The following is a 27,421-nucleotide window of genomic DNA, read 5'->3' as shown; positions in this document are numbered from 1 at the left end:
GATCTCTGCCTCTCCCAAGTGGCCACCCCAGCCCTGGAGGGACGCGTCCGTCACGACAACGTGCTCCGGTTGGGGAAGGGAGAGGGACTTGCCCCTGACCCAATCGCGGTCCGTAAGCCACCACTGCAGTTGTCTCGCAGTGCCCTCCGAGATCAAGACGTGGTCGGACAAGTTGCCCTGATGCTGTGCCCACTGAAACTTCAGGTCCCACTGCAGAGCCCGCATCCGCCACCGGGCGTGATGCACCAGAAGGATGCAGGAAGCCATCAGTCCCAGCAGCCGCAGCGTCAACCTGACCGAAACTCGGGATAGCGGCTGAAAGATGGGAATCAAAGCCTGAATATCCCGAACCCGCCGTTCCGGAGGATAAACCCGAAACTGCGCCGAGTCCAGAACCGCTCCGATGAAAAGGAGCTTTTGAGAGGGACCCCAGGTCGTGCAAGAGGTCTGCCGTCATCTGAAGGTGGTGGACGACTGTCTGGGGCGAGCCCGCCTTCAACAACCAGTCGTCTAGGTAGGGGAAGACTGAAACCCCCAACCTGCGCAGATGGGCTGCGACCACCGCCATCACCTTTGTGAACACCCGTGGGGCGCTGGTAAGGCCGAAGGGGAGCACGATAAACTGAAAGTGCTCCAGGCCTACCGTGAACCGCAGGTAACGCCGGTGGGCCGGCAGGACGGGAATGTGAAAATAGGCGTCCTGCAAGTCCAACGCTACCATCCAGTCTTGTGGGTCTAGAGCAGCCAAGACCTGAGCTAACGTCAACATCTTGAACTTCTCCTTCCGGAGGAAGCCGTTGACGTTCCTTAGATCCAAGATAGGACGTAGGCCCCCCTTGTCCTTCTTGGGCACCAGAAAGTAGTGGGAATAGCAACCACGCCCTACTTCTGGCCCAGGAACACGCTCGATGGCCCCCTTGGCCAAGAGGGCCGTAACTTCCTCCTGCAGAAGTGTCAAGTGGTCCCCCGACACACGGTGGTTCTGCGGTGGCATGGCTGGAGGAGAGGTCTCGAAGGGGAGGGGGTAGCCCCTTCGGACGATTTGCAGCACCCACCTGTCCGAAGTGATCGTGCGCCAGTGAGCGTGGTGATGGCGAACCCTGCCACCCACTGGCGTCACATGGGGCCGAAAGCAAGGACTAGGAGGATTTAGGGGTAGATGCTGCGGGGGAAGGTGTGGTCTGACCCCGCCGTTGTCCCCGACCGCCACCACGGCGGTTTCCACGGCCGCCACCGCGTTGAAAGGATTGTTGCGGCGCGTGGCTGGCAGCACGTGTGGGGGCGCCCCTTCCTTGGCCACGAAAGGGACGAAACGAACCCGTTTGCTGACGCTGGGTCGAGAGACCCAAGGACTTGGCCGTGACCCTGGAGTCCTTGAAGCGTTCCAGCGCGTGGTCCGCCTTGTCACCGAACGGGTGACAGCCATCAAACGCATGTCCATCAAGGTATTCTGGACATCAGCCGAAAAATTGGCGGATCTCAGCCAGGCGTGGCGACGAATCGCCACCGTCGTTGACATAGCCCTGCCCAGCGAGTCGGTCGTATCAAGACCACACCGTATCGAATATTTCGCTGCATCCCGGCCTTCAGCCACAGCGTGACCGAGTTTTGCCCGCACCTCCATGGGGCATTCTGGCAGCAGTTCCGCGACCGTATCCCACACAGAGTGGGTGTAGCGGCCCAAGAGGCAAGCGGTGTTGCAAGACCGCAGGCCCAAACTAATGGACGAGAAGACCTTCTTGCCAAAATGGTCATACCTCTTGGATTCCCGGTCGGGCGGGGCCGACGGGAATGCGGACTGGGAGGTCGAGGCCTGGATCACCAGACTCTCAGGAGTGGGGTGGGTAGACAGGAACTTGGGGTCGTCCGGACAAGGACGGTGGCGCCTGGCCACGTTCCGATCAACAGGCGCACCTGAAGCGGGCCTGGACCACGTGCCCAACAGAACGTCTGACAAGGCTTCATTAAACGGCAGCAGTGGCTCCTGTGGGCATGACTGCGGTTTGAAGACCTCGGTGAGGATGTTAGGCCTCACGGCCGCGACGGGGAGCTCAAGGTGTTAGGCCTTGGCAGCCCTCATCAGCACCACAGAATAGGCAGCTCCCTCCACCGATGCCACGGAAGGAGGAGAGATCAAACCAGGGTTAGGAGAGTCGTCCAGACCACTGGCATCCCCCAAGTCACCTGTCCAGTCCGGGTCATACTGGCACTCGCGTGACAGAGGGTCCTCGGACCCCTCCCAACCCTCACCGAACTCTTCATCTTCTCCGTATTCGGAGTCAACGATGTAGACCGGCTCCTCGGGGTTCATGGGCCCCATCGGCGCCGGGACCGGCGTCGAGCGACGCCCGTCCGGCGCCGCGTCCGGCGTCGGTGAAGGTAAGGGGACGGCGCCGGCCGGAGCCGGCACCGGAGAACCGGCGCCGCGCGGGGGCGGCGTCGGGGGTAACCCCAATGGTAACGGCGCCGGGGAGGCCGGAAGACCAGCCGGCGCCGATCCCGAAGGCCCTTGCGGCGCCGGGGTCGGAGCCGTCGGCGGCGCCGGGGCCGGAGCACCCGACGGCGCCGAGGCAGGGACACCCGAACCGCCAGGGCCCCCAGACGGTAGCACTGGGCCCGAAGGCGCCGTAGGCCCCGTCGGAGAAGCGAGCGCCCTCATGGCCATGAGGAACGCCTCGATCTCCTCAGGCGTCGCGCCATGCCCAGGGACCGGAGGGTATGAGGCAGGCCGCGCCGGCGACTCTCGCGGAGCCGCGGGGTTGGGGTCACCCGAGCCCCCGGCCGCATCGCGCGAGCGTCGGGGGGAGTCGGGGGTACGATGACGACGCCCCGACTTCTTGTGCTTTTTACCTGATGAGCCTGACGAGTGGTGTCGACTTCCGGAACGCTCGGCGCGGCTCCGCGACCGCTCCCTCGAACGCTCTCTCGACCTCCGGCCGGACCGGGACCGCTCCCGGTCCCGACGTGGGGCCGACACCCGGAGCTCCAGCAGCTTGCGGGACCGCTCCCGCCTAGCCTTGTTGGTGAGGGCCCGGCAGTCGACACAGGAGTCCACGTCGTGGTCGGGGCCCAGACACCGGAGACAGAGGCGGTGATGGTCTGTGACCGACATCGTGCGCTCACAGTCATCACAGTGCTTGAACCCAGGCATCCTATCAGGCACAATTAGAGAAATAACAACGAAAAACTTGGTCAAAAGACCGGAGTACTGCTCTTCAGATCTGCGTCCACTGGCGCGGAAAAAAGAAGAACTGACGTCAGCGCGCGGAGGCGGCGTCTATATACTCCAGCGACGTCATCACGGCGCACGACGCCGACGACGGACGCGGAGCCGCAGGGGACGCCTGCAGACGACGCCTACCGACGCGCAGGGGTACTGCTACGCAAAAGTTTCCGGATCCAGACTGACGCCTGGGGATATTCTAAGGTAAGGAATCTAACACTAACGTGTTTCTTTCAGATGCCTATGATGGACGCAGAGCCGCACAACGCCACATTCCGACGCACAGGGGTACTGCTGACGAAAACTCTCTGGATCCAGTCTGACATCTGGGGTAATTCTAAGGTAAGGAATCTATCACTAATGTGTATCTTTCAGATTTGCAGAACAGCAGGGGCAGCAGGAGTCTCCCTTGATGCAGATGAGGCCAGGGGCACCGCTTGTGAAGTGCAAGACACACTGCCCTGCTTGCACCGCAGCTCTGACTATGCCTGCAATTATCAGCCTTCCCGATGCCAACACTCGCTCCGACGCTGTCACAGCCTGCATCCAGTTAACACAAGACGATAACAGACGAGGGCGACTTCATTAACCTTTGACTTCGCACTGCGTCACTGGAATAGACGCCTCATGGCTGTCTTCCCCTGCCCACGACTTAACACATAGCCTCCTCGCGGACTACACGCATTCACCTCACCTCCCCCATGGCAACCAGGGAAACTGCCTAGACAGCGACGCCTCACCTCCACAACGTTGTGCACCGTCCATAGACTTTGCTTTCCTAGATACTGTTAAGGGGGTCCGTGTGACTCCGTGCCAGATGCTGCGCACCTCGCAGTCATGGTCGTAGTTTGAAATAATGCCTGCCATGTTGTCGTAATAGCCCCAGGCGGTTTCTATAAGTGCTATTTCTGCAAGTGGCTGTTTTTTTGTGCTATTTTGATATAGTATGTTAGATTTTTATCGTTTTGATCTTTTATTTATTTTTTTCTCTCCTCATTTTGCGATTGTGTAGATAAGGAGACTTCGGGAGTCTTATGGTCCCATATTCTGTACCTTCACTGCCCCGATATATTCGGCTGGGTTTGGGGAGTATCCCTTTGAGACGTATGGCCATACAGTTTTCTCCCTTGCACTTTATCTTAATTAATAATTCCGATGATTGGTGGAGGAGCTAGCCTTCCTGGCTACTCGACAGAAATATTTTCTGTCTGGAATTATTGTCATCGCTTTAATCATTGGAATTTTATTTTCCGGAGCCCCCGTATGGTTTAACTGTCTATCTGAAAATGTTGTTCCCATATTTCCCAAAAGTTTACTCACCTGGAACTTTTCCCTTTCCTGTCTAGTTTGTTATGTTTTATTACAGAATTTAACCAACTTGCGTGTAAGGGTGGTGATGGTTTAACCCAATTTATGCAAATCTCCCTCCTCGCTAGTAATATCAGTACAAATAGGAGGTTTTCTTGTTTTTTAGTTAGCTTACCCGTGCCCACCTCCTTGATATTATCTATCCCAAAGATAATAAGAGGGGTACTTACAATTATCTGGATTTCCAATATCAGGGTCAACGTCTTACCAATCTCATGCCAGTATGAGCAGAGTGCGGGGCATTTCTGGAACATGTGGATATCATCCACCTTCTCCTCCCCACACTTGGGGCAAGATTTTGTATTTGTTCCTTTAAATTTCGATAGTTTCTTTGGGGTCCAATATGCCCTGTGCATAGTGAACATATGGTTCCTTTTTAAAGCGGCTGGTTTTATACAGTTCCAACATTTTTCAAATGATCTTTGCCAGATAGCTTGTAAATCTAAGTCTTGGTCAGGCATGTCTTTCTTCCATGTTGCTTCTGGAACTAAAAAATCTTCTTCTCCAGCCCCGATGAGGGCCCAGTACCATTTTGATATTTCTTTCTTTACTGGTGATGATTTTATCATTTCATTTTCGAGATTCTCGCTACCCTTTTTTCTTTCTGTTAGTGTATTCGCCCAGCTGCTCAGTTGATAATATTTGAATTTTGATAATTTAGTTTCCGTGATTACATATAATTGGTCCCACGCAATTATTTTGTTTTCCACCATCAATTGTCCCCATCTTTCTATTCCTGCTCTTTTTAGTGGTGTTGCCAAGGAATCTTTCAGACATTCAGGTATCCCTGGAGAGTTCCATATTGGGGCCATTGAACTATAATACGGTATATTAACATTATTTCTGATCTGATTCCAGAGCCTTACAGCATTATATAAGATCTTTAATTTGATTTTTTTGAAAAACTTTGGGTGACCAAACTTAAATAGGAAGTGGTCTGTTCTGTCCGTTATATTTTATAGATAGTCTGGGTAGAATTGATGTTTCTTTAATAAGGGTCTAAAGTTCTTGAATTGAAAAGATCTGTAATACTCATACAAGTCTGGGCTTGCTATTCCGCCTTGCTCTTTCCTCCTCTTTAGTTTGCTCCAGCTTATTCTCGTGCTTTTGTATGCCCAGATGAAGCTAGCTATCTCCCCCTGGATCTTCTTCAGAACATCTTTTTTGAATTCCAATGGAATAGTATTAAAAAGGTATGTACGTTTTGGAATTATAGTCATTTTTATTGCGTTGGATCTTCCAAAAAAACTAAGTGGTAGCCCCGTCCAGACTCTGAGTAGTTTTCTCATGTCTTTGGCAACTCTGCTCAGGTTTATTTGTGGGATTTTTTCAATTTCTTTAACCAACATATTTCCGAGATATTTTATTTTGTCTTTGTTATAAATGTAATATTGGGGCTCGTGTTCCAATTCATCGCCTCTGTTTTCTCCTGGTTTATAAGGTAACCTGAAACCCTGCTAAAGTTGTTTAACGTTTCTTCAATTGCTTGACTGGCGTTTTCATAGTTGTCCGTAAATGTCATAAGATCGTCTGCATATAATGCAACTTTTTTTGACCAATTCTGGTGTTTGAAAGGCGTTATTGAGGGATGTTTTCTGATAGAGCAGGCCAGTGGTTCTATATAAAGATTAAAAAGTAGTGGCGACAGCGGACAGCCTTGCCTTGTGCCCCTATGTATCTTGATGTTGCTCGTTAAGTTCCCATTAACTATAATTTTTGCTCTTGGGTTGTTATATATTTCCCTTACCATGTGGCCAAAGTTTTTCCTAGATTGTTTTTTTTTAATTATTTCATTCAAGAAGGCCCAATTAACTCTATCAAAAGCTTTAGCAGCATCATAAGTGATTATAGTTAAGGGTAATTTTCCACAAGTAGCTACGTCTATTGCTGCGATTAATTCATGGGTGATCTCATGAATTTGCCGTTCTTTTATAAAGCCTTTCTGGTCTGGATTAATCAGATTTTGCATGACCTTCTCTAATCTTTTTGATATAACTTGCATGAATATTTTGTAATCGCAATTGAGCAACGATATGGGTCTATATGACTCGCATAGCTTAGGGTTTTTTCCAGGTTTTAAAAGAATGCTGATTGTTGCATCGTTCCAAGAATCTGGAATTTTCTCGTGGTCTAGATATATAATATTCATTAGTTCTGTTAATTGGTCGACTAGAGTTTCCTTTAGGGCCATATTAAACTCATTTGGAAGTGCATCTGGCCCGGCTGCTTTTCCTCTTTTCAAGCCACTTATGACAGCTCTAACCTCCTCAGATTTGATTTCGCTATCTAGTTCTATTTTTTCCTTGTCTGTTAATGTTGGGAGTTGTACAGTATCCAGGTAGTTCTTAATCTGTTCTTCAGTTGGATGTGTATCTTCTCTGTATAGATTTGAGAAGAAATTTGAGAACTCCTGTCTGATTACAGCGTCGTCAGAGCTTTGTATCGTTCGATCTTCACTCTGAATGCATGCTATATTATTCCTGGATTGATCGGTTTTAATTCTCCATGCTAACATTTTCCCGCATCCTTCGCCGTACTCTTTTTTTGACAGTTTACTGTTTTCCCATTTTTCTCTCACTATATCCTCCAGATAGTCGGTCAGGGTTTCTTTAAGCTTTCGGCTTTTTTCTTCTATGGCTTCCTTTGATTCTAAATAGGCTCCACTTTCTAATTGCATCTCTACTAGTTTAATGTCTGTTTCCATGGCAGCATAGAGATGGGGTCCTGATTAGCAGGGTCCCAGTCAGTCTAGGCAAAAACACACTGACACCACGTAAAAAGTAGAGGTAACCATGCTAGAAGGATCCCACCTTCCAACATTCACATGCTGTGAAAAGCATTTTCAAACAAGGGTTTCCCAAACCAAAATTAATTTCTTTAACAATAACACAACCTAATTAAGAGCATTTTTAGATCATACTTTGAGTAAGGGTTACTTGCAATGCAGACCAAGATGGCCAGTGTGCTTACTATAGTCACTGCCATTTACTAAAAACTGCACCTCATGCGTTACAAGGTTACCACTTCCAAATGGTCAAGAATAGATGAAGAGTATTTAGAACTCTGAAGCCGAATGTAAATACATAGTTTAAAAGAGTAGTGAAAAAAGATCTAGCAGACAGTTCTGTAAAGTCAAAACTAAACAGATTGTTATGCCTAAAATACACTTGGATGTAACAAACAGCAGTTTACATGAGCCCGATATATGAAATCAATCTTTAGAGTTATCAGGTTACCTGTACACTCTCATTGAGTAGAAATAACAATCTGAGGTCTTCAATAACATGCATCATTGTCAATACTTACCTTTTAAAAACAGCAGTTTCTGTTTTAGCATCCACAGTAAGACTAAGGGTTTCTTTCATACTACCATTCATTACAGTCTCAGTTACTTGGTCTGCATTTTCAATTTCATCTTCACCATCAGAGCTTGCCTCCATAGCTACTGTCGCCAATGCTGCAAAAAATGTATCATTTTAGAAACCTCACAAGACTTTTTGTTTAATTAATTTAAAGAATGATAAAACCTTAATCAACTGTTTCCCTAATTTCTAACATTTATGAGAAAAGGCACAGAATGCTGCTAAGATCATCCAACTACATCACTTCTTTCTGAAATAAAAAGTTACTTACCTGCAGTAATGATCTATCTGGTGGACACTCTACCTGCAGATTCCTCACCTGTAGAACAATCCCAGGTGTCAGATTACATATGGAAACTTCAAAGATTTCACATTGGAGGTAGGGGATGCTAGCTTTAAATCAATTCCAGAAGCGGCATCTGGTGATGTTATCACAGCCATTTAAGCACCCGATCTGGCGCAACTATGCCAGTTTCCATGAATTTTTCTCAGCCTTCGAGACAAGTTAATGATTGACATTAACGTCGTACAGAAAACAGACTGTTTTGATGCACAGGATGATCCATCTCAAGAGGGTTCTTTTCAGCACTGCTATTCACTTGTTAGCATCGAATTAACTAATAAACACCTGGCCATCCAGTTGTATGTCTTCGGTGAAGTCTAGCTAGTAGTTGAGCACCCGCCTAGGCTCCAACCAATGCAGCTGCTTCTCCTCCTTTGTGGGATGGAGTGAGGAATAGAAGGATGGAGGGTAATCGATTGACCTACGTGAAAAGGGGTTACCACTTTTGGCAGGTAAGTAGCCCTGGTTCTTGACACCAATTTGTCTGGATAAAATCAGGTGGAAGGGGGATGGGAACTCAGAGCTTATAACTCATCCAACCGTCTGGCTGAGGTGATAACGCTTGAAACTATATTGTTAGTGGCTGTTAGTGGCTAACATCCTTAAGAGAACTTTGTAAGGGCTCAAATGAATTCCCCAGAAGAAAGTTAAGACTAAATTAGGGCACCACAGGGGGTTTTAGAATACATATTCGTCATTCTCTTAAAAAATGCATAACAATAGGGTACTTGAAAAGGGATGACTGGTCCTGCAGACAGAGGAATGCAGACATAGTATCTAAACACATCCTGGCAGTGCCAATTGCTCAACCCCCCTGAGGAAGAGAAAGAGCATATAGTAGAACCTGAGACAGCTTGGCATGCAAGGGGTAAGTGGTCAGCATTATTGTCCATCCACCATGCAACAAAGTTGTGCCATTTACCTGAGTAAGAAGATTAGATGGAGGGGTAGCCTGCTGACAAGAAGAGGTCTACCACCTACGGGGGGGGCAGCTGAAAGGAACTCCGATTTCCCCACTCAATCTTCAAGCATGTAGGTAGAGGCTCAGTGATTAGAGTGCAGTACCATTCCTCTCAACTGTGAGACAAGGGCTAGCTAGAATGTGAGTGGTAGTGGGGGACATCGGGAGAAGCACAGGAGGTCTGCATTTGCCACCCTTCTAGGCTACTTAGTGAATCTTCACGAGAACTCAAGGAATCCATGGTACTTTTTAGGGGGGGGGGGGGGGTTAAGCTGGTGTAAGTCATCTGAACAGAAACAAGTTCCCCGAGGCTCCCATCGACGCCTGCAGAAAAATATGCAGTATCAACAGCAATGAGCATTTTTTGGGAAGGCAAACCAGTCAACCTGTGGAGTGGCCCAAAGAGTGAAGATTTCCTAGACTACCTATGGCAGAAGACGCCACTCAGGGACGGAAGCATAACACCAGCTCTGGCTGTCAGCTTTGACATTCAGAGATCCTGCTAGGTGGTTGGCTAGTGTGCAAAAGACCACAGTTTTAAGTTTCCAGGCGTTAAAAAAAGACCCTATACCGTCTTGCTAATCTACAACATTGCTGCTGTGTTATCCGTCAAGATCTGGATGTATCAAACATGGATAGAAGGGAGGAAGGCCTTCAGGCCTAGCCAAATTGCTGTCAGTTCCAAAAGGCTGATGAGACCACCGCCCTCTGATCTCGAGGTCCGCAAGATGGGCTCCCTACACAAGGGTGGAGATGAACCAGTTGCTTACCTTCGTTAACGCTTTTCCTGGTGGATACAGTATCTGCCTGAGGATTTCTCACCTTTTGAAGTACCCCTTGCGCCAGCATTCCACAGAAAGTGGAAGTAACATTGTCCTTTCAAGACATGTGAGCTGTAGATCACATGCTTTGCATAGATTATACAGCAGTATTCTCCCAAAGCAGTGGCTAACCGATAGCTGTTGGAGTTGTCTGAAACAATGTTTTAAGTACTGCCTGGCCTACATTATCTGGTTAACAAATCAACACTATAGTGCTTTGTGAATGTGTGCGGTGTAGACCAAGTTGCATCTTTACAAATTTCAACTATGTGGATGCTTCCTATGAAAGCCATAGTAGTCCATATTTTACGAGTGGAATGCTCTCTAGGGGCAGTGGCAGCTGATGACTGTAGAAAGTGGTGGGTGTAAAATTGTCATACTGCAGTTCGGCGAGCGAACTCAAACAACCTAAGGTGCATGCAGCAGCCTACATAGAGAAAAAGGGAATGCGCATGACTGAGTTGGTCGGCCCTGGGGCCGACCAAACAGTCAGTACCCACAACAGTGGGAAATCCACTACATCCCCCCACCTGCCCTTGAACAGGACCGGCCACCTGCCCTACCCCAACCAGGCACTTCTGCTTTCTCGCAGTACGAGAAGCCGAAACATAAAATGGTAGTGTTACCATTTTATGTTTCGGTCTTCTCGCACTCGGATAAAGCAGTGGAGAGAGGCCCAACGCCCCTATGGGAGAGCCGCCACTGTCTAGGGGGTATAGTTAAAGTTCTTTTTGCATAACAAGTATGAATGCATTTAACAATCTGTAAGAAACTGGCTCTGTATATACTGCACCAAAGTGAGGTACAGTGTGTTTAGAGTCCAAGGGTCTCCAGAGGTTTGACAGAGGCTAACGCTAGATGCACAAGTTACTACTTGTGTAACGATATATCTGTAAGAGACATTAGTTAGTGATAGATTCCTTACCTTAGAATATCCCCAGGCGTCAGACTGGATCCGGAAATTTTTGCGTAGCAATACCCCTGCGCGCTGGTAGGCGTCGTCTGCGGCTCCGCGTCCGTCGTCGGCGTCGTGAGCGCCGGGATGACGTCATCGGAGTATATAGACGGCGCCCATGCGCGCTGACGTCAGTTCTGATAACACAGCTTTTCCGCGCCAGATACGCAGAGCCATGATAGAACTAACACTGGTGCCATTGAAACTAGGGCCCTGAAAGGGGATGACCTTAACCCTAAATATCGGTTCGCAGAACGGGGAGGATGGGAGGGCGGTAAGGAATCTATCACTAACTAATGTCTCTTACAGATATATCGTTACACAAGTAGTAACTTGTGCATCTGAAAGAGACACGTTAGTGATAGATTCCTTACCTTAGAATAGATACCCCAGCAATACCAACCCCGGTGGTGGGTCTGCGAACCAATATCACACCAGAAAGTCCTGGAGGACGGAACGGCCAAAGAAGCCATCCCTCCGGACTTGACTGTCCAGGCAGTAGTGTCTTGCGAACGTGTGCAGCGAGGCCCACGTGGCTGCCTGACAGATGTCCTGCAGGGGGACACCGCGGCCCAGGGCAGTTGTCGTTGCCGTGGCCCGAGTGGAGTGAGCCCGCAATCCAGCCGGGGGCTCCTTCCTCGCCATGGAGTAGCATGCTTGGATGCACAAGATGATCCACCTGGAGATGGTCCTCTTGTGCACAGCCTTTCCCTTCTTCGCGCCCACGTAACCAACGAAGAGTTGGTCGTCCACCCGGAATTGGCGAGTGCGGTCCAGGTAGTAGGAGAGCGCACGTTTCGGATCCAGACGGTGGAGCCTCTCTTCCTCTTTCGAGGGATGCGGAGGCGGAAAGAAGGTGGGCAAGGTGATGGACTGCCCGATGTGGAAGGCCGTGACAACCTTGGGCAGAAAGGAAGGTCGTGTACGCAACACCACCTTATCAGGATGAACAGACAGGAAAGGCGGAGAAGAAGAAAGAGCCTGGAGCTCACTCACCCTCCTGGCAGAGGTGATGGCAACCAGGAAGGCCGTCTTCAGCGTAAGGAGACGAAGAGGGCAGTTATGAAGTGGCTCAAAGGGAGCACACATCAGATAGGTGAGAACAAGGTTCAAGTCCCACTGGGGCATCACGAAGGGAACAGGAGGGAACATGTGTGTGATGCCCTTCAGAAATCTACTCACTATAGGGGACTTGAACAAAGAAGGCTGATCTGGTAGCCTCAAGAAGGCTGAAAGAGCAGAGAGGTACCCTTTAAGAGTGCCCAGAGCAGAGCCCTGCTGGGCAAGGGAAAGAAGAAAGAGCAGCACTTCCGAAAGGGGTGCAGAGAGGGGATCCACAGCCTTTGCTGCGCACCATGCCACAAATCTATTCCACCGGCAGGCGTATACCGACTTAGTGGAGGGACGCCTGGCTGCCAGAATGATATCACAGACTTCGGGAGGCAAGTCAAATGGCCTCAACTGCCGCCGCTCAATCTCCAAGCTTGTAGGTGGAGACTGGACAGGTTCGGGTGCAGGACCGTCCCCTGCTGCTGCGACAGAAGGTCCTCCCGAAGAGGCAGACGAATCGGGGGATCGACTGACATGCTGAGTAGCTCGGGATACCAGTATCTTCGAGCCCAGTCCGGAGCCACAAGGATAACTTGGGCCCGGTCGCGCTTGATCTTCTTCAGCACTCTGGGCAGAAGTGGTATAGGCGGAAAGGCGTACAACAGGCCGCAGCTCCACTCGCGACGAAAAGCGTCTCCGAGCGAGTGCCGCCTTGGAAACTCCAACGCGCAGAACTGCTGACATTGCGCGTTCTCTTCTGTGGCGAATAGATCTAACCAAGGCTCTCCCCACTGTCGAAAGAGACCTTGCGCCACGTCCGAGTTCAGACGCCATTCGTGATCCATCATGCACCGGCGGCTGAGTTCGTCCGCCCTGGCATTCAGAGAACCTGCCAGGTGTTGAACCACCAGAGTCACGCCCTGATGTTCCAGCCACTGCCAGAGGCGCAGAGCCTCCTGGCAAAGGGTCCACGACCCCACACCGCCCTGTTTGTTGCAGTACCACATGGCGGTGGTGTTGTCGGTGAACACTTGCACCACGCTCTCCCTGACAGAGGGGAGGAATGCCTTCAGTGCAAGACGAATCGCCCGCAGCTCCAGAAGGTTGATGTGGAGCCGGGACTCCGCCGGAGACCAGAGGCCTCTGATCTCCGCCTCTCCCATGTGGCCTCCCCAGCCCTGGAGGGACGCGTCCGTCACAACTACGTGCTCCGGCTGGGGTAGAGAGAGGGGTCTGCCACTGACCCAGTCGCGGTCCGTGAGCCACCACTGCAGTTGTTTCGCAGTGCCCTCCGAGATCAGGACATGATCGGACAGGTTGCCCTGATGCTGGGCCCACTGAAACTTCAGGTCCCACTGCAGAGCCCGCATCCGCCACCTGGCGTGACGCACCAGAAGGATGCAGGAGGCCATCAGTCCCAGAAGCCGCAGCGTCAACCTGACCGAGACCCGGGATAACGGCCCGAAGACAGGAATCAGAGCCTGAATATCCCGAACCCGCTGCTCGGGTGGGTAAACCCGAAACCGCGCCGAGTCGAGAACCGCTCCGATGAAAAGGAGCTTCTGAGAGGGACACAGGTGTGACTTCGGCACATTGATGGAAAACCCCAGCAAGTGCAGGAGGTCGGCCGTAGTCTGGAGGTGGCTGACGACTGTCTGGGGCGAGCCCGCCTTCAACAACCAGTCGTCGAGGTAGGGGAAGACTGACACCCCTTGCCTGCGCAGATGGGCTGCGACCACCGCCATCACCTTCGTGAACACCCGTGGGGCGCTGGTAAGGCCGAAAGGGAGCACGGTAAACTGAAAGTGCTCGTGGCCTACCGTGAACCGCAGGTAACGCCGGTGGGCCGGCAGGACGGGGATGTGGAAATAGGCGTCCTGCAAGTCCAACGCTACCATCCAGTCTCCTGGGTCCAGGGCAGCCAGGACCTGAGCCAAAGTGAGCATCTTGAACTTCTCCGTACGGAGGAAGCCGTTCACGTTCCGCAGATCCAAGATAGGGCGTAGGCCCCCTTTGCCCTTCTTGGGTACCAGAAAGTAGTGGGAGTAACAGCCACGTCCTACTTCTGGGCCAGGAACGCGCCCGATGGCCCTCTTGGCCAAGAGGGCCGAAACTTCCTCTTGCAGAAGTCGCAAGTGATCCCCCGACACACGGTGGCATTGAGGTGGCATGGATGGAGGGGAAGACTCGAAGGGGAGGGAGAAACCCCTTCGGACAATTTGCAGCACCCACCTGTCCGAAGTGACTGTATGCCAGTGGGAGAGGTGATGGCGAACCCTGCCTCCCACAGGCGTCACATGGGCCTGAAAACTCGGACTAGGAAGGTTTTGAGGCGGGGGCTGTTGAGGGAGGTGTGGACTGGCCTCGCCGCTGGCCCCGACCACCGCCACGGCGGTTCCCACGGCCGCCACCGCGTTGCTGAACATTCTGCGGCGCGTGGCTGACGGTCCGTGGTGGGGCACCCCTTCCGTGGCCACGAAAGGAGCGAAAGGCACCCGATTGCTGGCGTGGGGCCGCAAGGCCCAAGGACTTGGCCGTGGCCCTGGAGTCCTTAAAACGTTCCAGCGCATGGTCTGCCTTGTCGCCGAAGAGGCGACGGCCATCAAACGGCATGTCCAGGAGGGTGGCCTGGACATCGGCCGAGAAATTGGCGGACCTCAACCAGGCGTGGCGTCGAACCGCCACCGTCGTTGCCATCGCCCTGCCCAGTGAGTCCGTGGTATCCAGCCCACACCGGATGGAAAAGCGTGCCGCATCTCGGCCGTCCGCAAGGGTTTGGCCGAGTTTAGCCCTGACCTCCTCAGGGCATTGTGGCAGCACCTCCGCAACCGTGTCCCACAGAGTGTGGGTGTAGCGGCCCAAGAGACAGTTGGTGTTTACTGACCGGAGCCCTAGGCTCACAGACGAGAAGACCTTCTTCCCGAACTGCTCATATCTCTTGGATTCCCGATCGGGCGGAGCCGTCGGGAATGCGGTCTGGGAAGTGGAGGCCTGGATGACCAGGCTCTCGGGGGTGGGGTGGGTGGACAAAAAGCAAGGGTCGCCCGGTGCCGGGCGGTAGCGTCTGGCCACGTTCCTATCCACAGGGGGACCTGTGGCGGGCTTGGACCAAGTGCCCAGCAGAACGTCACACAAGGCCTCATTGAACGGCAGAAGGGGCTCCGCGGAGCCGGACTGCTGTTTGAGCACCTCAGTGAGGAGATTAGTCCTCACGGCCGCGACGGGGAGCTCAAGGTGTAGGGCCTTAGCTGCCTTCGTCAACACTACACTGTAAGCAGAACCCGCCTCCGAAGCCACAGTCGGGGGCGATGTAAATCCAGTATCACGTGCCAGAGGGTCCTCGGACCCCTCCCACTGCTCCTCGTCACCCGGCTCCTGGAGACCAGGATCAACAGCCAGGGCCTCCTCGTGGAGATAGAATTCTCCGAAGGTCGTCGGAATCGGCGCCCAGCGGCGCCCCTCCGACGCCTGAGGCGGACCGTAGGAAGCATTGGGGTCGGCAACCACTACGGCTGCCGGGGACGACACCTGAAGGGACGTCGCCGGTGAGGTCGTAGGGTCGACCGGCGAGGTCCCGGATCCGGAGCCGGATCCAACGAGGTCGCGCGGCGCCGGGACCGAAGTCGCCAGCGGTGCCGGGCCCGAAGCACCCGACGCCGTCGGGGCCGAAGCGCCCGACCCGGAAGGACCTCCAGACGGAGCCGATCGGCCCGAAGGCGCCACGGGAACCGACTGAGGAGGGAGGGCCCTCATGGCCATGAGGTACCGCTCGACCTCCTCCTGCGACGCGCCGTGCCCAGGGACCCGAAGGTGTGGGGCAGGCGGCGACGCTTGCGACTCCCGCGGAGCCGCGTGGGCGGTGTCGCCCGAATCCCCGGTCGCATCGTGCGAGCGACGGGGCGGGTCGGAGGACCGATGGTGTCGCTCCGACCTCTCATGCCTCTTACCTGAGGACTTGGAACCAGACGATCGGTGACCACTCCCGGAACGTCGATGACTCCGACCTCGCGACCTGTCCCTCGACCTCCCGTGGGACCGGGACCGGGACCCTGAGCGGCGCGGGGCCGACTGCCTCAGCTCGAGACGCTTGCGGGACCGCTCCCGCCTAGCCTTCGACGTCAGGGCCCGGCAGTCGTCACAGGTCCGATCGTCGTGGTCGAGGCCTAAGCACTTCAGGCACCGGCGATGGGGGTCCGTGACCGACATGAGTCGGCCGCACTTCGAGCAAGGCTTGAACCCGGGCATCCCTGGCACCGATAGTCGAGAGTCGACTAAGTAGAGGATCAAAAAGATCAAAAAAGAGTTCAGTCAAAAAATGACTGGGGGTAGAGCTTCTTCCGGATCTGCGCTAGCTGGCGCGGAAAAAAGAAGAACTGACGTCAGCGCGCATGGGCGCCGTCTATATACTCCGATGACGTCATCCCGGCGCTCACGACGCCGACGACGGACGCGGAGCCGCAGACGACGCCTACCAGCGCGCAGGGGTATTGCTACGCAAAAATTTCCGGATCCAGTCTGACGCCTGGGGATATTCTAAGGTAAGGAATCTATCACTAACGTGTCTCTTTCAGATTGAACCTTACTCTCTAAAGTGGTAGCTTGGTCAAGCAAGAAGGCAGTATCAGAGGACAGTGTAAAGCATTTAATGTACACACTCAATCAGAAACAGGTGAGTAAATGAGTTTGGTTAAAGGTACGATGTTTAAGGAATATTATTGCATTTTTAAAGTTTAAACTTTTTCACATAGAATCACCAATGTTATCCTATGGGAGGAAATTCACTCAGCAGGTAAGTTAGGTTATCCTTACTTTTTCTTACTCAGTGCTGAATCCAGCACTGGGACATTTCCTGAAAACATTTGAGAAAATGTGTTTTGGTTATTCAGCTGATTTTTGTAGTTTTCAAAAGTTGACACTTAAGAACTTTTTGGGGGAAAAAGTGTCAATGTTATCTCATGAGGAAAAATTAGTTATCAGTTTCAAGGTAAGTAATCGGTCTTTTGAGTTAGGGTTCTGGGGTTAGACTCAGGGGTCTCCCAGGGTCAGTGATGCACTGTTATTGCACCCTCAGCTGCACTCGGGCGGACGGGTGCAGAGTGTTGAGTCCCAATGTTATCCTATAGAGGATACAGGGGCTCCGGTTGGTAGCGGCTGGTAAGCAGGCCACAGGGATGTGTGACCAAAGCTCCTAGTGTTAAGCTCAGGGCACTTTGGGGACCAAGTTAGCACCTAAGGGGCACCCTCAGCGGCGCTAGGGCAGCCAGTGCAGGGTGCTGTTTTGAAGTCAGGTGCACGGTTGATTTCAATGGGAATTCCGCAGGACAAAGAAACACTGCAGGCTCGGGGACAAGGATCTTTCAGGAGTGACCACCACTTCGAGGGGTACGTTGGGATGTAGAGGGATGGTTAGGCACCGCTGGGTTGGGCACACAAGCCCGTGGGCGTCAGGGTGCAGGGGTGCCCTTGGACGTCGGATTTTCTTACCTGCTCTGGTCCCGGTAGGGGGAGCCCTCTGGATTGAGGCTGCAGGCGTCGTCAGGAGGCTTGAGTCAGGTCAAGGGTCGCCAGATATTGGGTCAGGATCAGCAGGGTGACCTACTTGTGGTGTTTGTTCACTCAAACACAGGTGCAGTGTGGGCTGGATTTGCAGTTTCTGGCAGGCACCAGAAGCTGCAGTTTAAACACGTCCGGTGTTCACAGGATAAACAGCTTGGAAAGTGAATGCAGGCAGGTCCTCCGGGGTTTTTGAGGTTGCTGGCCGCTGGACATGGCGGGGTTTTGCAGGAGCACGTTCGAGGGGAGACAGGCCTGTAAGGCTGGGGCCAAGTCAGTGGGCGTCGTCCTCTTGTTAGCTCTGCACGGCTTCTCGTCCTAAGGAAGGAAGGTTCAGAGTGCCCCTAAATACTAAATTTAGGGGTGTTACAAGTAGGTAAAGGGCAGGGACCAATGGGTCCCTTCCCTGGGGTGGGTACGCCCCCTATTCTGCCACTCTCCAGTGGGAGGGTGCAGGATTCTGTTCCTGGTTGTCTGGGTGCCCCCATCCTCAAGATGGCGGGGACTCGAGGTTGTGTATTCACCTAGTCTGCCCCACCTTAGGGGTGGAGTTGGCAGGGGTGGAGTTGGCAGCGGTGGACAACTCTCTTCCTCACTTGTTTTACCCGCTGGTTCTCCCGCCCAAAGCAGGGGGTAGAATCAGTAGGGACCAGCTGCTGAGTACAGGAGGTGGTCTAGAGAGGCTCACAAAGGCGGTATGTCTTTGAAGTTTCTCCTTCGTGAAGCCTGCCCATGGTGGGGGAGGAGGCTTAGCACCTCGTCCCAGGATGTGCATTGTTTCAGGCCACCGAGAGCGGCAAACTCTCGACCCAGAGGACCAGAAACAGGTCTGGTGGAGGCAGCCTCGGCAGCCACTCAGTCAGGTCACTGGGAGTTGGTCTAGTTTCAGGGGGCATCTCTAAGATACCCTCTGTCATGCATTTTACATTAAATGAGCTGAGAAGTTTGATGCCAAACTTCTCAGTCTTCAGTGTAGCCATTATGGTGCTTTGGAGTTCGTAATGACAAATTCCCAGCACCATATACTCTTAATGGCAGCACTGCACTTACAGTACACCACTGGCATAAGACACCCAGCTAGAGGGGTGACTGATGTATGCCAGGGCAGTGTTTTGTGGGCATGGCACACAGGGATGTGTGCCATGTCGACACTTCACTTTTTTTTGCACCAAGACACGCAGCCTGCCAAGGCAATGTGTGTGTGTGTGTTTGTGTGTCAGGGTACAGGGACTCTAAGGGTGGGACAATAAGTGCTGCAGCCCTTATAGATCTTCCTTGGTCACAGTGCCCTGAGTACCTGTGGTACCACTTACCAGGGGCTGACCTGTGGCCAGAGATGCCAATTGGGTTAGTTTTTGGGGGAAGAACACAGGACCTGGGAACCTGATTGGAAGAGACCCAGGGCACACCAAGGAAAAGTGCATCAGTAGTCTGGCAAAAAGTGGAGGGGTTACTCCAAAAGAAACCCACTTTCCTACACAATCCACCTGGCAATACCTGACTTGGACATGGGATTGCCCTTGTGTGGTGATGCAAAAGCAACAAAAAACGGTTTGGTTTTACCAAAATGATTTTGTCCTTTCAATGTAATATAAAAGGGCTCTTCTAACATCTAAGGTGTGTAGAGATCGTTCTGCCACTGAATCGGGTTGAGGAATGAATACCGGTAATTCAACCGAAAGATTGATATGGAAGGCAGAAACTACCTTAAGTAGAAACTTGGGGTTAGTTCAAGGAACCACTTTGTCTCTGTGTAGTTGGAAAAAAGGTTCTTCTATGGTTAGTGCTTGTAGTTAAACCCACTCTCCTCACTGAGGTGATTGCAATGAGGAAAGCAATCTTCCAGGAGAGAAACTGTGGCTCACTAACGGGGCCGGGTCGGGTTGCCGAAAGGACTGGTGGATCCCGGATTGTGCCCCTTCTACTCCGCAGACTGCAACTCAGAGGGACGACTGGGACGTGGATCAAACCGAAGAAACGTCCACAGCCCCCTTTAAGTGGGCGTATGATGACTTCCACGAGGCCCCGCCTACCACTGACGTCGACAATCCTGGATGGGTGAAAACAGGGGAAGCCCTGTACGCGGCCTGTGACGTCATCGGCGAGCCGAGGGACAGAGGACGCGAGGAACACCGAACGGAGGAAGAAGACGAAGGAGAAAACGGAAGGCGAGAAGAAGAGGGAAAGCCAGGAGGCCAACGACCCTGTGTTCCGCCGTGCCACGCTCCCGAGGGAGGAGTGTGGCTTAGCCAGGTACGGCGGCGTTGGGCGGCTTGGGTGGGGAGAAAGAGTGCCCCGTGTGAATAGTGCACAAAGTTCCCTGTGTGTACCTGACCTCTGAGTTTCCCGTTCCCTCCTTTCCTCTTTTCCCGCTACCCTATACCCGTACTGCACCTACCCCTCAATCCCTCACTCTTCCCTCCAGTACGTTCACCAACTCACTAGCGTGTTTGTAAAATACACCGGTGTCCCTCACAACCACGGGAAACCCTTGGGTGCAAACGCTTGTTGGATAAATCGACTAACGGCCTCCCTCTGTCCATCTTCTTTCTTCCATGTGGCTGCACCGGGGGGAAGTAACGCCTGAGACCGTGCCTTGCCTGGAGTATCCACAAAGCTGCTTCTAAAGAAGAAACTACTCGTCCTGCATCTCCCCCTGAACCCTGGGGACTTTCCATACCTGTTGCCCTGCGTGCCCCGAAGACCACCACCACGGATAAAATAGAGTTTGCGAGGGAGAGACTAACGTTCCGTACAAGACGCACCTTAAAAATAAAACAGTTTAAAAAGATATACTGGTCAAGTGTCTGTTGAGCCATCTGTTATCACCACCGAGAGCGTCCCAAGTCCACCCTCCCCCGGCTACACTCAAATTTATGCATATGTTCAAAAGGTGGGCCATTAATCTTGTGAGAAGTATGCTAAGACTCCACACTGGGGCAGGTGTAAATCTTGGTGGTATAATTCTTTTGAGGCCTTCCATGAAAGCTTTGATTAATGGAACTCTGAAAAGAGATAAATTTTGCCTATTTTGTAAATACGCAGCTATTGTGGCGAGATGTAGTCGGAGAGAAGTGTAAGCCAATCCTGACTGCTGCAAGTACAACAGATAAATTATATTTTGTATTGAAGCATCAAGAGGATTGATGTTATTGCAATAGATACCGAAATGTTTCCATTCAGCTGCATAACAGGCCCTTGTAGTAGGCCGTCTAGCCTCTCTGATGATGTTCATACACTCTGGTGGGAGATTTAGATAACCAAACTAGGATTTCAGGAGCCAGATCGAGAGGTTCAGTTGTTTGGGATCTGGGTGTCTGATTTCTTCATGGCTCTGTGTGCGGAGACTGGATGTGAGGTGTAGCTTTTGATGAGTAACTACTGAGAGCTCTACAGGGTTGTGAACCACGTTTGGCAGGCCCATGTGTGAGCTACTAGGAGCAGTGTGAGGGATGTTTGTCTGATTTTCCGAACCACTAATAGAATGAGTGGGAGAGGCGAAAAAGCGTAAGCAAATATCCCTTACCAGTTCATCCATAGTGCATTGACTTTGGAGAGCGGGGGTGCGTACCTAGAGACAACATTTGGGCATTTTGGTGTGGGGCAAAAGATCTATTTGAGGGATTCCCCAAGTCTGAACGTATGGGAGGTGAACTTGAGGGTGAAGTTCCTGTTCGTGTATTTGCGGTCTCTGTCTGCTGAGAAGATCAGCAATCTGATTGTTCACTCCTGGGAGTTGCTCCGCTAGGAGATAGATTTTGTGGTGAATGGCCCACCTCCAAATGTTTTGGGCCAAGTGCGACAGTTGGTGAGAGTGTGTCCTCCTGTTTTTGTATGTAATACATAGCTGTCATGTTGTCGGTACAAAGTAGGCCAGCTTTGCCAACCAGATGGGTCTGAAATGCTTTGAGTGCTAGAAACACTGCTAGCAGCTCCAGACTGTTTATGTGGACAGTTTTTTGCTGTTGAATCCACAAACCTCGCACTGTGTTGTTGAAGATGAGCTCCCCATCCAGTGAGGGATGCGTCCGCTGTTAGTATTGTCTCTGGAACTGGGTCTATGAAGGGCCATCCTTTTATTAAATTTTGTGTGGCCACCACCACAGAGTGTGATGAGCATGGCCCCTTACCAACACTAGATCGATTTTCTGACCCTGCGATTGGTTTCACTGACTCGCTAAGCATTCTTGTAGGGGACGCATTTGAAGCCTGGCATGGGGAACGATTATGATGCAAGATGCCATGATTCCCAGTATGTGGTTGGTGGCACCTAGGATAAGCGCCAACTCTCTGAGCACAACCGCTGTGAAACGAGATCCGTTTCTGTGTCAAATGCTTTGAATGCCAAAATAAAGTTAAACCAACATTGTAACCAGTTCCTTCATGTTTTATTCACATGAGTTTCTCATCATAATTCATGGAGTTTCATTTCAATAGCTCATGTCTGAAATCCACTTTAGTTTATGCATTATGACATTTCCCAATGAATTTCGGACAAGATAGTCCTTCATCAGGGGAATCCTGAAAAACAATAATCCAATCTAAGTACGATCCACCGAGATGAAATCAAATATATAAATACATATCGTCAAATACATTAGTAAGTCAAGCGATTAATCAGTTAAAGTTAAAAATATAACAAAGATGAATAATACCCGAAAATGTGCTTCCCCAAAGATATATAAATGAGCGATAGAATTGCAGGTTGCCTGACAAGTAAAGCGAGCCCAGTGTCGTAACAAAAAGAGTGCCAAAGAATTAAATGGTGATAGTTCGTGTCCAAACCACGTGTAAAGCGTAACCGCATATAATAACCAAAATCAAACTAAGTGCACAAGTTACTACTTGTGTAACGATATATCTGTAAGAGACATTAGTTAGTAATAGATTCCTTACCTTAGAATATCCCCAGGCGTCAGACTGGATCCGGAAACTTTTGCGTAGCAATACCCCTGCGCGCCGGTAGGCGTCGTCTGCGGCTCCGCGTCCGTCGTCGGCGTCGTGAGCGCCGGGATGACGTCGGAGTACTTAGACGGCGCCCATGCGCGCTGACGTCAGTTCTGACACACAGCTCTTCCGCGCCAGATACGCAGAGCCATGATAGAACTAACACTGGTGCCATGAAACTAGGGCCCTGAAAGGGGATGACCTTAACCCTAGATATCGGTTCGCAGAACGGGGAGGATGGGTGGGTCGGTAAGGAATCTATCACTAACTAATGTCTCTTACAGATATATCGTTACACAAGTAGTAACTTGTGCATCTGAAAGAGACACGTTAGTGATAGATTCCTTACCTTAGAATAGATACCCCAGCAATCCCAACCCCGGTGGTGGGTCTGCGAACCAATATCACACCAGAAAGTCCTGGAGGACGGAACGGCCAAAGAAGCCATCCCTCCGGACTTGACTGTCCAGGCAGTAGTGTCTTGCAACCGTGTGCAGCGAGGCCCACATAGCTGCCTGGCAAATGTCCTGCAGGGGGACACCTCGGCCCAGGGTAGTTGTTGTCGCCGTGGCCCGAGTGGAGTGAGCCCGCAATCCAGCCGGGGGCTCCTTCCTCGCCATGGAGTAACATGCTTGGATACACAAGATGATCCACCTAGAGATGGTCCTCTTGTGCACAGCCTTACCCTTCTTCGCGCCCACGTAACCAACGAAGAGTTGGTCATCCACCCGGAATTGGCGTGTGCGATCTAGGTAGTAGGAGAGCGCACGTTTTGGATCCAGACGGTGGAGCCTCTCTTCCTCTTTCGAGGGATGCGGAGGCGGAAAGAAAGTGGGCAAGGTAATGGACTGCCCGATGTGGAAGGCCGTGACAACCTTGGGCAGAAAGGAAGGTCGTGTACGTAACACCACCTTGTCAGGATGAACAGACAGAAAAGGTGGAGAAGAAGAAAGAGCCTGGAGCTCACTCACCCTCCTGGCAGAGGTGATGGCAACCAGAAAGGCAGTCTTCAGAGTAAGGAGACGAAGAGGACAGTTATGAAGTGGCTCAAAGGGAGCACACATCAGATAAGTGAGAACAAGATTCAAGTCCCACTGGGGCATCACGAAGGGAACAGGAGGGAACATGTGCGTGATGCCCTTTAGAAATCTACTTACAATAGGGGACTTGAATAAAGAAGGCTGATCTGGTAGCCTCAAGAAGGCTGATAGAGCAGAAAGGTACCCTTTAAGAGTGCCCAGAGCAGAGCCCTGCTGGGCAAGGGAAAGAAGAAAGAGCAGCACTTCCGAAAGGGGTGCAGAGAGAGGATCCACAGCCTTTGCTGTGCACCATGCCACAAATCTGTTCCACCGGCAGGCGTATACCGACTTTGTGGAGGGACGCCTGGCTGCCAGAATGATATCACAGACTTCAGGAGGCAAGTCAAATGGCCTCAACTGCCGTCGCTCAATCTCCAAGCTTGTAAGTGGAGACTGGACAGGTTCGGGTGCAGGACCGTCCCCTGCTGCTGCGACAGAAGGTCCTCCCGAAGAGGCAGACGAATCGGGGGATCGACTGACATGCTGAGTAGCTCGGGATACCAGAATCTTCGTGCCCAGTCCGGAGCCACAAGGATAACCTGGGCCCGGTCGCGCCTGATCTTCTTCAGCACTCTGGGCAGAAGTGGTATAGGCGGAAAGGCGTACAACAGACCGCAGCTCCACTCGCGACGAAACGCGTCTCCGAGCGAGTGCCGCCTTGGAAATTCCAACGCGCAGAACTGATGACATTGCGCGTTCTCTTCTGTGGCGAATAGATCTAACCAAGGCTCTCCCCACTGCTGAAAGAGACCTTGCGCCACGTCCGAGTTCAGACGCCATTCGTGATCCATCATGCACCGACGGCTGAGTTCGTCCGCCCTGGCATTCAGAGAGCCTGCCAGGTGTTGAACCACCAGGGTCACGCCCTGATGTTCCAGCCATTGCCATAGGCGCAGAGCCTCCTGGCAAAGGGTCCACGACCCCACCCCGCCCTGTTTGTTGCAGTACCACATGGCGGTGGTGTTGTCGGTGAACACTTGCACTACACGTCCCCGGACAGAGGGGAGGAATGCTTTCAGTGCTAGACGAATCGCCCGAAGCTCCAGCAAGTTGATATGGAGCCGGGACTCCGCCGGAGACCAGAGGCCTCTGATCTCCGCCTCTCCCATGTGGCCCCCCCAGCCCTGGAGGGACGCGTCCGTCACAACTACGTGCTCCGGGTGGGGTAGGGAGAGGGATCTGCCACTGACCCAGTCGCGGTCCGTGAGCCACCACTGCAGTTGTCTCGCAGTGCCCTCCGAGATCAGGACATGATCGGACAGGTTGCCCTGATGCTGGGCCCACTGAAACTTCAGGTCCCACTGCAGAGCCCGCATCCGCCACCTGGCGTGACGCACCAGAAGGATGCAGGAGGCCATCAGTCCCAGAAGCCGCAGCGTCAACCTGACCGAGACTCGGGATAACGGCTGGAAGATGGGAACCAGAGCCTGAATATCCCGAACCCGCTGCTCGGGTGGATAAACCCGAAACTGCGCCGAGTCGAGAACCGCTCCGATGAAGAGGAGCTTTTGAGAGGGACACAGGTGCGACTTCGGCACATTGATGGAGAACCCCAGCAGGTGCAGGAGGTCGGCCGTAGTCTGGAGGTGGCTGACGACTGTCTGGGGCGAGCCCGCCTTCAACAACCAGTCATCGAGGTAGGGGGAAGACTGATACCCCCTGCCTGCGCAGATGAGCTGCGACCACCGCCATCACCTTCGTGAACACCCGTGGGGCGCTGGTAAGGCCGAAGGGGAGCACGGTAAACTGAAAGTGCTCTTGGCCTACCGTGAACCGCAGGTAACGCCGGTGGGCCGGCAGGACGGGGATGTGGAAATAGGTGTCCTGCAGGTCCAACGCTACCATCCAGTCTCCCGGGTCCAGGGCAGCCAGCACCTGAGCCAAAGTGAGCATCTTGAACTTCTCCGTCCGGAGGAAGCCGTTGACGTTCCGCAAGTCCAAGATAGGGCGTAGGCCCCCTTTGCCCTTCTTGGGCACCAGAAAGTAGTGGGAGTAACAACCACACCCTACTTCTGGCCCAGGAACGCGCTCGATGGCCCTCTTGGCCAAGAGGGCCGAGACCTCCTCTTGCAGAAGTTGCAAGTGATCCCCCGACACACGGTGGCATTGTGGTGGCATGGATGGAGGGGATGCCTCGAAGGGGAGGGAGTAGCCCCTTCGGACAATCTGCAGCACCCACCTGTCCGAAGTGACTGTATGCCAGTGGGAGAGGTGATAGCGAACCCTGCCCCCCACAGGCGTCACATGGGCCTGAAAACTCGGACTAGGAAGGTTTTGAGGCAGGTGCTGCTGAGGGAGGTGTGGACTGGCCTCGCCACGGGCCCCGACCGCCACGGCGGTTCCCACGTCCGCCACCGCGCTGCTGGACATTTTGCGGCGTGTGGCTGGCGGTCCGTGGTGGGGCGCCCCTTCCGTGGCCACGAAAGGAGCGAAAGGCACCCGATTGCTGGCGTGGGGCCGTAAGGCCCAAGGACTTGGCCGTAGCCCTGGAGTCCTTGAAACTTTCCAGCGCATGGTCTGCCTTGTCGCCGAAGAGGCGACGGCCATCAAACGGCATGTCCAGGAGGGTTGCCTGGACATCGGCCGAGAACTTGGCGGACCTCAACCAGGCGTGGCGTCGAACCGCCACCGTCGTTGCCATCGCCCTGCCCAGTGAGTCCGTTGTATCCAGCCCACACCGGATAGAAAAGGGTGCTGCATCTCGGCCGTCCGCAAGGGCTTGGCTGAGTTTAGCCTGGACCTCCTCCGGGCATTTTGGCAGCACCTCCGCAACCGTGTCCCACAGAGTGTGGGTGAAGCGGCCCAAGAGACAGGCGGTATTCACAGACCGCAGCCCTAGGCTTACAGACGAGAAAACCTTCTTCCCGAACTGTTCATATCTCTTGGATTCCCTGTCGGGCGGGGCCGACGGGAATGCGGTTTGGGAGTTTGAGGCCTGGATGACCAGACTCTCGGGGTGGGAAGGGTGGACAAGAAGCATGGGTCGCCCGGTGCCGGGTGGTAGCGTCTGGCCACGTTCCTGTCCACAGGGGGGCCTGTGGCGGGCTTGGACCAAGTGCCCAGAAGAACGTCACACAAGGCCTCATTGAACGGCAGGAGGGGCTCCGCGGAGCCTGACTGCGGTTTGAGGACCTCTGTGAGGAGATTAGTCCTCACGGCCGCGACGGGGAGCTGAAGGTTTAAGGCCTTAGCTGCCTTCGTCAACACTACGCTGTAAGCAGAACCCGCCTTCGAAGCCACAGTCGGGGGCGATGTAAATCCAGTGTCTGGCGAGGTGTCAATACCACTGGCCTCCCCAAGCTCATATGTCCAGTCCTGCTGTGACTGGCAATCATGTGCCAGAGGGTCCTCGGACCCCTCCCAATTCTCCTCGTCACCTGTGTCCGGGAGACCAGGATTAACAGCCAGGGCCTCCTCGTGGAGATAAAAGTCTCCAAAGGCCGACGGAATCGGCGCCCAGCGGCGCCCTCCCGACGCCTGAGCAGAACCGCAGGAGACATTGGGGGCGGCAACCACATCGGCTGCCGGGGACGACACCTGAAGGGACGGCGCCGGCGAGGTCGTAAGGTCGACCGGCGAGGTCCCGGATCCGGAGCCGGATCCAGCGAGGTCTTGCGGCGCCGAGACGGAAGTCGCCAGCGGCGCAGGGTCCGAAGCACCCGACGTCGTCGGGGCCGAAGCGCCCGACCCGGAAGGACCTCCAGACGGAACCGATCGTCCCGAAGTTGCCACGGGAACCGACTGAGGAGGGAGGGCCCT

The 27,421-nt window shown here is 53.1% G+C and overlaps 1 protein-coding gene across 10 annotated transcripts in view; it reads right to left on the bottom strand.

The window, feature by feature from the left end:
* The window catches only part of PPP6R3 (protein phosphatase 6 regulatory subunit 3), a 1,665,951-nt gene that overhangs the window by 119,068 nt on the left and 1,519,462 nt on the right, over positions 1 to 27,421 (bottom strand). For all 10 annotated transcript variants that reach the window (XM_086957827.1, XM_086957831.1, XM_086957834.1 and 7 more), the window contains one exon: positions 7,898 to 8,048. In XM_086957827.1, coding sequence (XP_086813953.1) covers positions 7,898 to 8,048 — 151 coding nt within the window. The remainder of the gene's footprint in view (positions 1 to 7,897; positions 8,049 to 27,421) is intronic.

This window comes from Lissotriton vulgaris, chromosome 2_1 (assembly GCF_964263255.1).
Source record: "Lissotriton vulgaris chromosome 2_1, aLisVul1.2, whole genome shotgun sequence".
Taxonomy (NCBI): Eukaryota; Metazoa; Chordata; class Amphibia; order Caudata; family Salamandridae; genus Lissotriton; species Lissotriton vulgaris.
The sequence above is the reverse complement of the archived record's forward strand: the minus strand, read 5'-3'. Positions and strand labels throughout refer to the sequence as shown.